Source organism: Ylistrum balloti, unplaced genomic scaffold (assembly GCF_031769215.1).
Source record: "Ylistrum balloti isolate Yb309-2 unplaced genomic scaffold, AGI_CSIRO_Ybal_v1 Utg369650, whole genome shotgun sequence".
NCBI classification, from domain to species: Eukaryota; Metazoa; Mollusca; class Bivalvia; order Pectinida; family Pectinidae; genus Ylistrum; species Ylistrum balloti.
In genome coordinates, this window is record NW_026781906.1 from 1,550,989 (window position 1) to 1,565,821 (window position 14,833).

General features: G+C 35.1%; 1 protein-coding gene across 1 annotated transcript; it reads left to right on the plus strand.

Moving 5' to 3' along the window:
* Nucleotides 1-118: 118 nt before the first annotated feature.
* Nucleotides 119-11,662, plus strand: LOC132556723 (inositol monophosphatase 3-like). The gene is made up of 5 exons (XM_060221168.1): nt 119-442; nt 3,644-3,809; nt 8,581-8,676; nt 9,131-9,313; nt 10,680-11,662. Exons 1-5 carry the CDS (start codon nt 119-121, stop codon nt 10,964-10,966), a joined length of 1,056 nt encoding a protein of 351 aa, XP_060077151.1. The 3' UTR covers nt 10,967-11,662.
* Nucleotides 11,663-14,833: the final 3,171 nt, after the last annotated feature.

The following is a 14,833-nucleotide window of genomic DNA, read 5'->3' on the forward strand; positions in this document are numbered from 1 at the left end:
TTAAATAGAGATATTCGGATATAAGAGATTTACTCTGATCTGTTTGCCTTGTTCTATAGAACTACGAAACAGAGGGTGGTGACAATACGGCCACATCACACATCATACAACAAGCAACATGGGTCCTGCCAACATCAAACTGAACCCTGTAGGAGCCGCTATGTTTTTAGCGGTAGCATTGTGTTTGGTCATATATGCGTTTGGTGTTCCAAATTGGTTTAACAGGGAACCTACTGTAAGTATGAAAGAACTCCTGACAGCAAGCATCGAATTAGCTAGACGTGGAGGCGCAAGAGTCAAGGAAATTCGATTGAAAAACAGCTTAGGAGAAACGGTGAAAGGCAAGACGAAGGAGGGGGCAAAGGAGATGCTAACTGAAGGAGATTCAGAATCCCACAGAGCAATTGTATATGGGATGTCGAAAGCATTCACTGGTATTCAGGTATAATCATTTACCGCTCTTATCACATCAAACATGTCATGCATGAAAAAGTCATGCGTATAAGTGATAGCTTCTGCTTTCAGTGATAAATTTGTTACGCATTGCCTTGGTCGTTTGAAATAGAAACATATATTTCTGTGAAACATTTTCACCAAATATGTGTATAATTCAGTTATCTGGCTATTTGTTAATGTCACAAGCTTTGGGATACAAGCCATCTCCATTGCTTATATTGTGACTAGAAATGAAACACGGGTATATTTATGCTCACCTGCACTTTAGTCAATAGAGAACACAGTCAATGATACAGGTTGTCATTTTAGCATAAGGTTAGACAACAGTTAATGAAGTTGTGCAAATATACATAGTGTCACAAGGATTGGTTATCAAGCCATATCAAAATGAAAACAGCATTTCTTGTTTGACATGTTTAAAAAAATTATTTTCAAAGTAATCATCACTCATTAGAGTAACAAATTTATTTCTCAGTGCACAAATGCACTGTACCAATGCACAAGGAGCTCAACATTTTTAATAGATACTTGTCATTATATTGTCATCTACCTGTGACTGCTAAACCATTGAAAGAAATTGCTTTTACATGCAGTTGATGTTTAACACTAGATGTCATGAATTCCACAGTATAATAATTGGAGGAGTAAATGTAACAGAGATCATTTTTCATCTCAATGCCTCCGCTAGGAATCGAACCCAGGAACCCTGGCTCACTAGTCCGACGCTCAGCCAATCCAGCTAAAGAGAAGTTCTCTCTAGCTGAGTGGTATATTGCGGCTAGTATTTTACCAGGGTTACATACTCCCCCTCCAGGAAATAACTTGTCCTTGAGTTTCCAGGGGTCACAGCGATGATGGTGGGGCATGGCTAAGTACTATTCCCGGGTCCCTACATGGGCGCCAATTTAACAGAGGTCATTTTTCATCTCAAGCCTCCACTAGGAATCAAACCCGGAACCCTTGGCTTACTTCTTGTCGGACGCTCAACCAATTAAGCTAAAGTGAAGGTCTCTCTAGCCGAGTGGTATATTGCGGCTAGTATTTTTACCAGGGTTACATAAAGAACAGGTTTATTCACCTAAAGAGAGGAAAAACTCAGATAACAATCAAATAAATTAAAACACTTGTGTTTGAAAGTATTTTAGGAATTATGTCAAGACTTTTATGTTAGTGTGAAACTACATTTCATTTCAAAAGTTCACTTCTGATATAGATATACATAAAAGTCTTCTACCTGTCATCTATATATATATATATTAATATCCGCAATATGTTTCCTGTTTGATGAACCATATGGTTTTCAAAGGTAACTCATATGAGAAGGGAAGCAACTCAAATAATGCGTAACACATAGCGTTCTCATTAACTGTACACACATACTTGTTGCACATATCATACTTGTATTTGTGAAGATTACAAAGAGCAACACCCAACTTAAAAGCCATTACAATATAATTTTATGCACCTCGAGATGCGTTTGACAATTTGTGAACCAATTGGCTCATTCCAGCATGAAAATTGGTGAGCAATTCCCAGATTCCTACACAAATTTAGGACTATTTTATATACTGTAGAGGATATTGTGTCATTGCCTAAATGTGTCCGGTTTCTTTTGTTGAATTAAAACATGTCAGGACTCTGGGGGACCAATATACCCAATGAATCATTCACTGTATTCAGAGTCAATAAAATAATGTAAAATACAATACAAAAACCAATTAAGATTATTAAAGCAAACTGTAAAGATTGTCACTGATTCGTTTAAATGACAGCTTTTATGACAATAAACAGATTGTCATCTGAATCAGTATAGGGTGAATTTTTTTAAATATGGAAATTAACACGGTAACTGACAAGCTGATATGACAGGTTAAAATATCAATAACTCCAGTTTACTAGATTCAATGAAGTAAGATATTAATGTCATATCTCATATTTTATTGATAATTTATTCAGAGAAGTTAAAAATCAGCAATACACAACCCTCCACATCACCTTACCAATCATACCACCCTGTCAGTTATACACAACCCTCCACATCATCTTACCAATCATATCACCCCGTCAGTAATACACAACCCTCCACATCACCTTACCAATCATATCACCCCGTCAGTTATACACAACCCTCCACATCATCTTACCAATCATATCACCCCGTCAGTAATACACAACCCTCCACATCACCTTACCAATCATATCACCTCGTCAGTAATACACAACCCTCCACATCACCTTACCAATCATATCACCCCGTCAGTAATACACAACCCTCCACATCACCTTACCAATCATATCACCTCGTCAGTAATACACAACCCTCCACATCACCTTACCAATCATATCACCCCGTCAGTAATACACAACCCTCCACATCACCTTACCAATCATATCACCCTGTCAGTTATACACAACCCTCCACATCACCTTACCAATCATATCACCCCACCAGTAATACACAATCCTCCACATCACCTTACCAATCATATCACCCCGTCAGTAATACACAATCCTCCACATCACCTTACCAATCATATCACCCCGTCAGTAATACACAACCCTCCACATCACCTTACCAATCATATCACCCCATCAGTAATACACAACCCTCCACATCACCTTACCAATCATATCACCCCGTCAGTAATACACAACCCTCCACATCACCTTATCAATCATATCACCCAACCAGTTATACACAACCCTCCACATCACCTTACCAATCATATCACCCCATCAGTAATACACAACCCTCCACATCACCTTACCAATCATATCGCCCCGTCAGTAATACATAACCCTCCACATCACCTTACCAATCATATCGCCCCATCAGTAATACACAACCCTCCACATCACCTTATCAATCATATCCCCCCACCAGTAATACACAACCCTCCACATCACCTTACCAATCATATCACCCCACTGGGATTTCAGAATATTAATTTATCACCATTTTCCATGAAAAATACCTTGAATTTTTCGGAGAGAGAAGGACCGATAATTCAGAAAATTTCAAATATAGATCACAGGTATCAGTTTATGTTTAATTAAGCATTAGAGATTGTTAATTCAGAATTTTGTCTAGTTATAAGTGTTATTTCAGTAACATACATGAATCTGACTATTTCTGACTTCCAACATATAGATGACTTCTGTAAATGATCATGAATTTTTTTTTTAGATTATATCGGAGGAGAAGGATTTAAAACCTGTTGATTTTAAAACAATTGACGATGTCAGCAAAACACTTGAAGAGGTAGAAAATGTTATCAAGGGTGATGAAAAAGTGCCAAAGAAGGACATAACAGTGTGGGTAGATCCCTTGGACGCCACTCAGGAATACACAGGTAACCTGATATAAATATTCGTACACAGGTGTACACTGATTAGTCTGCATCTTTTATGGCTCATATTTAACTTTATTGCTTATAACAATGGGCCCTACAATGTTAAGTTTGAAGTATTTCCAGAAAGTCCTTGAGTTATGTAATAGTTGAGGAGTTGTAATTCTCATGTAGATTAACCATGATTATGTGTAAACATAGTACATACCCACAGGTTAATGAATAATACATACATACAGTTATGATATACACAGATGTATACATTAAACATACACAGGGTTATACATAATATATGCATAAACACAGATTGACATACATAACACATACATCAACAAACTGGTGTATACATTACACATATATCAACACACTGGTTTATACATAATACATACATCAACACACAGGTGTATACATAATACATACATCAACACACTGGTGTATACATAACACATACATCAACAAACTGGTGTATACATAACACATACATCGACACACTGGTGTATACATAACACACTGGTGTATACATAATACATACATCAACACACTGGTGTATACATAATACATACATCAACACACTGGTGTATACATAACACATACATCGACACACTGGTGTATACATAATATATACATCAACACACTGGTGTATACACAATATATACATCAACACACAGGTGTATACATAATACATACATCAACACACAGGTGTATACATAATATATGCATCAACACACAGGTGTATACATAATACATACATCAACACACAGGTGTATACATAATACATACATTAACACACTGGTGTATACATAACACATACATCAACACACAGGTGTATACATAATACATACATCAACACACAGGTGTATACATAATATATACATCAACACACAGGTGTATACATAAAACATACATCAACACACAGGTGTATACATAATACATACATCAACACACTGGTGTATGCATAATACATACATCAACACACAGGTGTATACATAACACACTGGTGTATACATAATACATACATCAACACACTGGTGTATACATAATACATACATCAACACACTGGTGTATACATAACACACTGGTGTATACATAATACATACATCAACACACTGGTGTATACATAATACATACATCAACACACAGGTGTATACATAATACATACATCAACACACTGGTGTATACATAATACATACATCAACACACAGGTGTATACATAATACATACATCAACACACTGGTGTATACATAATACATACATCAACACAGGTGTATACATAATACATACATCAACACACAGGTGTATACATTACACATACATCAACACACTGGTGTATACATAATACATACATCGACACACTGGTGTATACATAATACATACATCAACACACTGGTGTATACATAATACATACATCGACACACTGGTGTATACGTAACACATACACTGGTGTATACATAATACATACATCAACACACAGGTGTTTACATAATACATACATCAACACACTGGTGTATACATAACACACTGGTGTATACATAATACATACATCAACACACTGGTGTATATGTAACACATACACTGGTGTATACATAATACATACATCAACACACAGGTGTATACATAATACATACATCAACACACTGGTGTATACATAATACATACATCAACACACTGGTGTATACATAATACATACATCAACACACTGGTGTATACATAATACATACATCAACACACTGGTGTATACATAATACATACATCAACACACTGGTGTATACATAACACATACATCAACACACTGGTTTATACATAACACATACATCGACACACTGGTGTATACATAACACACTGGTGTATACATAATACATACATCAACACACAGGTGTATACATAATACATACATCGACACACTGGTGTAAACATAACACATACATCAACACACTGGTGTATACATAATACATACATCAACACACTGGTGTATACATAATACATACATCAACACACTGGTGTATACATAACACACTGGTGTATACATAATATATACATCAACACACAGGTGTACACATAATACATACATCAACACACAGGTGTATACATAACACACTGGTGTATACATAATATATACATCAACACACTGGTGTATACATAATACATACATCAACACACAGGTGTATACATAACACACTGGTGTATACATAATATATACATCAACACACTGGTGTATACATAATATATACATCAACACATAGGTGTATACATAATACATACATCAACACACAGGTGTATACATAACACACTGGTGTATACATAATACATACATCAACACACTGGTGTATACATAATACATACATCAACACACTGGTGTATACATAATACATACATCAACACAGGTGTATACATAATACATACATCAACACACTGGTGTATACATAACACACTGGTGTATACATAATATATACATCAACACACTGGTGTATACATAATACACAGGTGTATACATAATACATACATCAACACAGGTGTATACATAATACATACATCAACACACTGGTGTATACATAACACACTGGTGTATACATAATATATACATCAACACACTGGTGTATACATAACACACTGGTGTATACATAATATATACATCAACACACTGGTGTATACATAATACACTGGTGTATACATAATACATACATCAACACAGGTGTATACATAATACATACATCAACACACTGGTGTATACATAATACATACATCAACACAGGTGTATACATAATACTACATCAACACACTGGTGTATACATAATATATACATCAACACACTGGTGTATACATAATACACTGGTGTATACATAATACATACATCAACACAGGTGTATACATAATACATACATCATCACACTGGTGTATACATAATACATACATCAACACAGGTGTATACATAATACATACATCAACACACTGGTGTATACATAATACATACATCAACACAGGTGTATACATAATACATACATCAACACACTGGTGTATACATAATACATACATCAACACAGGTGTATACATAATACATACATCAACACACTGGTGTATACATAATACATACATCAACACAGGTGTATACATAATACATACATCAACACACTGGTGTATACATAATACATACATCAACACAGGTGTATACATAATACATACATCAACACACTGGTGTATACATAATATATACATCAACACACTGGTGTATACATAATACACTGGTGTATACATAATACATACATCAACACAGGTGTATACATAATACATACATCAACACACTGGTGTATACATAATACATACATCAACACAGGTGTATACATAATACATACATCAACACACTGGTGTATACATAATACATACATCAACACAGGTGTATACATAATACATACATCAACACACTGGTGTATACATAACACATACATCGACACACTGGTGTATACATAACACACTGGTGTATACATAATACATACATCAACACACAGGTGTATACATAACACACTGGTGTATACATAATATATACATCAACACACTGGTGTATACATAATACACTGGTGTATACATAATACATACATCAAATCACAGGTGTACACATAATACATACATCAACACACAGGTGTATACATAACACACTGGTGTATACATAATACATACATCAACACACAGGTGTATACATAATACATACATCAACACACTGGTGTATACATAATACATACATCAACACACTGGTGTATACATAATACATACATCAACACTGGTGTATACATAATACATACATACATCAACACACTGGTGTATACATAATATATACATCAAAACACTGGTGTATACATAATACACAGGTGTATACATAATACATACATCAACACAGGTGTATACATAATACATACATCAACACACTGGTGTATACATAACACACTGGTGTATACATAATATATACATCAACACACTGGTGTATACATAACACACAGGTGTATACATAATACATACATCAACACACTGGTGTATACGTAACACATACACTGGTGTATACATAATACATACATCAACACACTGGTGTATACATAATATATACATCAACACACTGGTGTATACATAACACACAGGTGTATGCATAATACATACATCAACACACTGGTGTATACGTAACACATACACTGGTGTATACATAATACATACATCAACACAGGTGTATACATAACACATACATCAACACACTGGTGTATACATAACACATACATCGACACACTGGTGTATACATAATACATACATTAACACACTGGTGTATACATAATATATACATCAACACACAGGTGTATACATAATATATACATCAACACACTGGTGTATACATGTATGAAATCTTTTATTAACCGTACATTGTGAAAGGTTACATTCAGGTCCCTGTTGAGCTTATTGTCTCTCTAAGAGCATGTATTGTTGTAATCAAACCAGGAATTTTTTTCTTAGCAGTCCATGACCCTCCCGACTCACATTAAAGATGACCTTCAATTATAATAGCTTAGCATTAATCACACTTTTTTAATTCATAAATATTGTAAAAAATACAACATGCATGCATGCTTAACCGAAATAATATGGAGAGGCAAGGACACAGGAGACAAGTTTTTATTGTTACAACATCACTGTTAAATAACCAGTATTATGATAGTGTGTTGATGAACTCCTACTAATATATTGATTATTGTGATATGAACAACAACTGATAATTATTGGTTATATTTTACTTGGATTTCAGAAAACTTACAGGACTATGTAACAGTAATGATTTGTGTAGCAGTGAGAGGATCACCAAGAATAGGAGTTATATATAAACCTTTCAGGCAGCAAATAGGTAAAACTCACCAACTTATGGTCACTATAATGGCCGGTAAAACTGACCAACTTATGGTCACTATAATGACTGGTAAAACTGACCAACTTATGATCGCTATAATGACCTGTAAAACTGACCAACTTATGATCGCTATAATGACCGGTAAAACTGACCAACTTATGATCGCTAAAACTGACCAACTTATGATCGCTATAATGACTGGTAAAACTGACCAACTTATGGTCACTATAATGACCGGTAAAACTGACCAACTTATGATCACTATAATGACTGGTAAAACTGACCAACTTATGGTCACTATAATGACTGGTAAAACTGATGTTTAATGTCTTTGTTGTAATTTTGTGTTGATTCAGTATTGATCATGACCTGTTGTCATAATCAGTGTGCTTATTTCATGTTAAACTCTATCCCATACGAATATGATACACACTGATTTGTTTTCTTTCAGCCTGGGCCTGGGTAGGATACGGTCACTCTGATAATCTCAAAGTTTCACAGAAGAGTACATCAGATAGTAAAGTAAAGCCTCTGAGAACCATTATTGTATCACGGTCACACAGTGGGCCAGTGGAGAAGATTGCCAAAAAAGCATATGGAAATGATACCAAAATAGTTCCTGCAGGTGGTGCAGGTAAGATCATATTTATTATAACGTAATCTCTTACAAAGTGTAAAATTGGAAAAAAGTCTTTTGTAAAATGTTCTGTCTCACAAATGACAAATCTTGTGTTAAATGTACTGTGTTGAGATTGATCATATTTACAAAAGTCTACTATAATCTGATCTGTCTTGAAATAGACCACTCAAATAAAATCAAACTGTGAAATATTCTGGTCCCCTAAACCAGTTTTAATGAAGAAACTGTAAGTTTGTGCTCATCTGCCCAAAGTTCTCTTACTCCATGGTACAATATCCATCATCCTTCTAGTCATCCTTCCTTTTGTCTGGCCTCAACTTTTCCTTGTCTCTCCTTCCTTTTGTCTGCCCTCAACTTTTCCTTGTCTTTCCTTCCTTTTGTCTGGCCTCAACTTTTCCTTGTCTCTCCTTCCTTTTGTCTGGCCTCAACTTTTCCTTGTCTCTCCTTCCTTTTGTCTGCCCTCAACTTTTCCTTTTGTCTGGCCTCAACCTTTCCTTGTCTCTCCTTCCTTTTGTCTGGCCTCAACCTTTCCTTGTCTCTCCTTCCTTTTGTCTGGCCTCAACTTTTCCTGGTCTTTCCTTCCTTTTGTCTGAACTTTTCCTTGTCTCTCCTTCCTTTTGTCTGGCCTCAACTTTTCCTTGTCTTTCCTTCCTTTTGTCTCAACTTTTCCTTGTCTTTCCTTCCTTTTGTCTCAACTTTTCCTTGTCTTTCCTTCCTTTTGTCTGGCCTCAACTTTTCCTTGTCTTTCCTTCCTTTTGTCTGGCCTCAACTTTTCCTTGTCTCTCCTTCCTTTTGTCTGGCCTCAACTTTTCCTTGTCTTTCCTTCCTTTTTCTGGCCTCAGCCCGTTGTACATATATTGGCTATGTAGCAGGGATGAAGGGTAAGCAAACTAACTCAAATGAATGACTTACACTTGTCACAATAATTTAATTTGTTTAAGAACTTTCTTCTTTTCAATAACCATAACGCCAAGAGAATTAATATTGGGTCTGTTCAATGAAGGGCTAAGTCTTTTTGTCAAATGAATCACTTTTATCTACTTTCAAAGCCATATTGTTCAAATATGTTTGAACTTTAAATCAACTTCTTTTTAATAAGCAACAGATCATGAATCATGGTAATTGTAAAGTAGCATGCTAGAGGAATATGCTTTAAAGTTTGTAGAAATTTATTTAACAAACCAAAAATGTCTTCTGTGTAAACTGCGCAACAGGTGAGCTATTTAGGCCCATTGGACCTCTTGTTTTATATTTTGCTCATCTCAACATTGTATGATACAGAAAATCTTCTAAAACAAAACTTAACATTATTAGCTTGTTATCAGACAATGTCCTATTTATGGAGAATTTCTTTTTATAGGCTACAAGACTTTGGAAGTCATTAGAGGAAACGCTGATGCATATGTACATATAACACTTATCAAGAAATGGGACATCTGTGCTCCAAATGCTGTTTTATCTGCTTTAAATGGCAAAATGACCACACTTGAAGGAGATACTATAGACTACAAGTACAAAACAGAAGGGGATGTGAAAAATCATGATGGACTTTTGGTTACAGCAGCTGCTAATGATCATTACGAATTCCTCAGTAAGTTATCAAAGGTTGCAGAAGAAGCTAAAAAATCAGTCAGTTCTAAACACTGACAAAATCATTTTTTTATTTTTAGCATTGGGTTTGTATATTGGGTAATTTGGGTCAATACAACTAGATGTTATGTTGTAAATTAACATTCGTTGTAAAACAGATCTCATGATGTGTACTGCAAATCTATCGTTACATTTTCTTAAGATGTCTACAGAATCATGTATAATGTAAATGTGAAAGCAATGCTCACTATTATGAAGGATATTCATTTTTTTGAGAAATAATTATCTCCCTTGACATATAACTCTCTAGTGATTTAAATATAACACATGTGATAACAGGATTTCTAGGAAACCAAAGCATTAATAAATTTTCCTCTGATATTGATTAATTTGCAAGGAGTTTTTACAGAAATATATACAAAACAAAATACTGTAAACATGCATATTTTCGCAGTATTGCGCTAAAATATGAGTGCGCTAACAGTAATTTCTGAATGCTGTTCATGTTTATAGCGATCCTTGTAGACGAGCAAATGCAGCATTTGCTAATTCACTGAAGTGTGATAATGAGCTAAAATTTGCACCGCCTGAAGTAACATTTACAGTAATCATTTTATTTGTAAACATTATGCATGGTTTTTTTTTCTTCTGTAACTGTTTTTTTTTCAAATTTCACTTCAAACTTTATATTTTTTAATTTGTTCCTTGTTACATGTCACTATTCAAGACAAAGTATTTGTTTATCATTTTTCACCAAAGATGTCACTTTATTTTGTTAGTACATATTGTGAATATTATGAATTGTATACTTAATATTTTTCTGTTGGATTTGTAAATTATGTATATCATGGTTTCCCATTAGCTATAGAAGTAGTATATCTAATGGTTTGACATGAGGTATATAATATAGTATATTACATCATGGTTTCCCGTTGGATATGGTATTAATGATATTTTTCAGAAGGTTAGCACCCTAGATATTAAGTCAACAACTTGATATCATCATTGTGCTTATATCTTACATAGGGTTTTGTTATCACTTTATTAGGTGGTTTGACATGTCATTATAGATAAGTATGGTCTTCCAGTGGATATTAATTCAGTGTACAGTCTACTGTCTATTATATTAATGTATATATTTATTAGGTAGCTTTGGTGATGTACCTTTCATGGCCATTTCTTACTTTCCTCATGGTCTAAAATTTATTGACATGTCTGATTGTGAAAGAAATATTAATCGTAATAACTTTAGGTGAGAAAGTAATTAAATACTGGTATATGTAAGTGACAGTATTTGTAGTGTTGTATTTGTTTACTGAAATGGTGTTATTTAGTGTAACAAAATGTTACGGACTGCTATTGGGTTCAAAGTCTTGAAATGTGTTAAGAACACATCAGTGCTTGTTTGTTGTATTGATTTATGGATATTCATTGTAAGGAAATATCATTTTGTCCATGGATGTTTAGTGTAAGGAAATATCATTTTGTCCATGGATGTTTAGTGTAAGGAAATATCATTTGGTCCATGGATGTTTAGTGTAAGGAAATATCATTTGGTCCATGGATGTTTAGTGTAAGGAAATATCATTTTGTCCATGGATGTTTGGTGTAAGGAAATATCATTTTGTCCAAAGATGTTTAGTGTAAGGAAATATCATTTTGTCCATGGATGTTTAGTGTAAGGAAATATCATTTTGTCCATGGATGTTTAGTGTAAGGAAATATCATTTGGTCCATGGATGTTTAGTGTAAGGAAATATCATTTGGTCCATGGATGTTTAGTGTAAGGAAATATCATTTTGTCCATGGATGTTTAGTGTAAGGAAATATCATTTTGTCCATGGATGTTTAGTGTAAGGAAATATCATTTTGTCCATGGATGTTTAGTGTAAGGAAATATCATTTGGTCCATGGATGTTTGGTGTAAGGAAATATCATTTTGTCCAAAGATGTTTAGTGTAAGGAAATATCATTTTGTCCATGGATGTTTAGTGTAAGGAAATATCATTTTGTCCATTGGTAATACCTGACAGTTAAAAGGAACACATGAGTATGTGTTGTATTGAGTGGACTTTCAATTTATTGAAGGCAGTCTGAGATATCATAACTATGTGTATGGTTTGTTCTATTTATATCTTGGGTCAGTGGTAAATAGCTTTATACACACATTTGTCTTTGTATTGTGTGAGTATCCTGTGACAGTAGTACAGTTCGATTGGGATTCTCTGTTTAAATAACATGGTCGGTGTGATTACTGTGTCGATTGGGATTCTCTGTTTAAATAACATGGTCGGTGTGATTACTGTCGATTGGGATTCTCTGTTTAAATAACATGGTCGGTCGTGATTACTGTGTCGATTGGGATTCTCTGTTTAAATGACATGGTCAGTCGTGATTACTGTGTCGATTGGGATTCTCTGTTTAAATAACATGGTCGGTGTGATTACTGTCGATTGGGATTCTCTGTTTAAATGACATGGTCGGTCGTGATTACTGTGTCGATTGGGATTCTCTGTTTAAATAACATGGTCGGTGTGATTACTGTCGATTGGGATTCTCTGTTTAAATGACATGGTCGGTGTGATTACTGTGTCGATTGGGATTCTCTGTTTAAATAACATGGTCGGTGTGATTACTGTCGATTGGGATTCTCTGTTTAAATGACATGGTCGGTCGTGATTACTGTGTCGATTGGGATTCTCTGTTTAAATGACATGGTCGGTGTGATTACTGTGTCGATTGGGATTCTCTGTTTAAATAACATGGTCGGTCGTGATTAGTGTCGATTGGGATTCTCTGTTTAAATAACATGGTCGGTGTGATTAGTGTCGATTGGGATTCTCTGTTTAAATGACATGGTCGGTGTGATTAGTGTGTCGATTGGGATTCTCTGTTTAAATAACATGGTCGGTGTGATTACTGTGTCGATTGGGATTCTCTGTTTAAATAACATGGTCGGTCGTGATTACTGTGTCGATTGGGATTCTCTGTTTAAATAACATGGTCAGTCGTGATTACTGTGTCGATTGGGATTCTCTGTTTAAATAACATGGTCGGTGTGATTACTGTGTCGATTGGGATTCTCTGTTTAAATGACATGGTCGGTGTGATTAGTGTGTCGATTGGGATTCTCTGTTTAAATAACATGGTCGGTGTGATTAGTGTCGATTGGGATTCTCTGTTTAAATAACATGGTCGGTGTGATTACTGTGTCGATTGGGATTCTCTGTTTAAATAACATGGTCAGTCGTGATTACTGTGTCGATTGGGATTCTCTGTTTAAATAACATGGTCGGTCGTGATTACTGTGTCGATTGGGATTCTCTGTTTAAATAACATGGTCGGTGTGATTAGTGTCGATTGGGATTCTCTGTTTAAATAACATGGTCGGTGTGATTACTGTGTCGATTGGGATTCTCTGTTTAAATAACATGGTCGGTGTGATTAGTGTCGATTGGGATTCTCTGTTTAAATAACATGGTCAGTCGTGATTACTGTGTCGATTGGGATTCTCTGTTTAAATAACATGGTTGGTGTGATTAGTGTGTCGATTGGGATTCTCTGTTTAAATAACATGGTCGGTGTGATTAGTGTGTCGATTGGGATTCTCTGTTTAAATAACATGGTCGGTGTGATTAGTGTCGAGTGGGATTCTCTGTTTAAATGACATGGTCGGTGTGATTAGTGTGTCGATTGGGATTCTCTGTTTAAATAACATGGTCGGTGTGATTACTGTCGATTGGGATTCTCTGTGTAAATAACATGGTCGGTGTGATTACTGTCGATTGGGATTCTCTGTTTAAATAACATGGTCGGTGTGATTACTGTCGATTGGGATTCTCTGTTTAAATAACATGGTCAGTCATGATAACGGCATGTAACACTAGACAGTGCTAGACTAATACCTTAAGTGCTGGTTTTAGA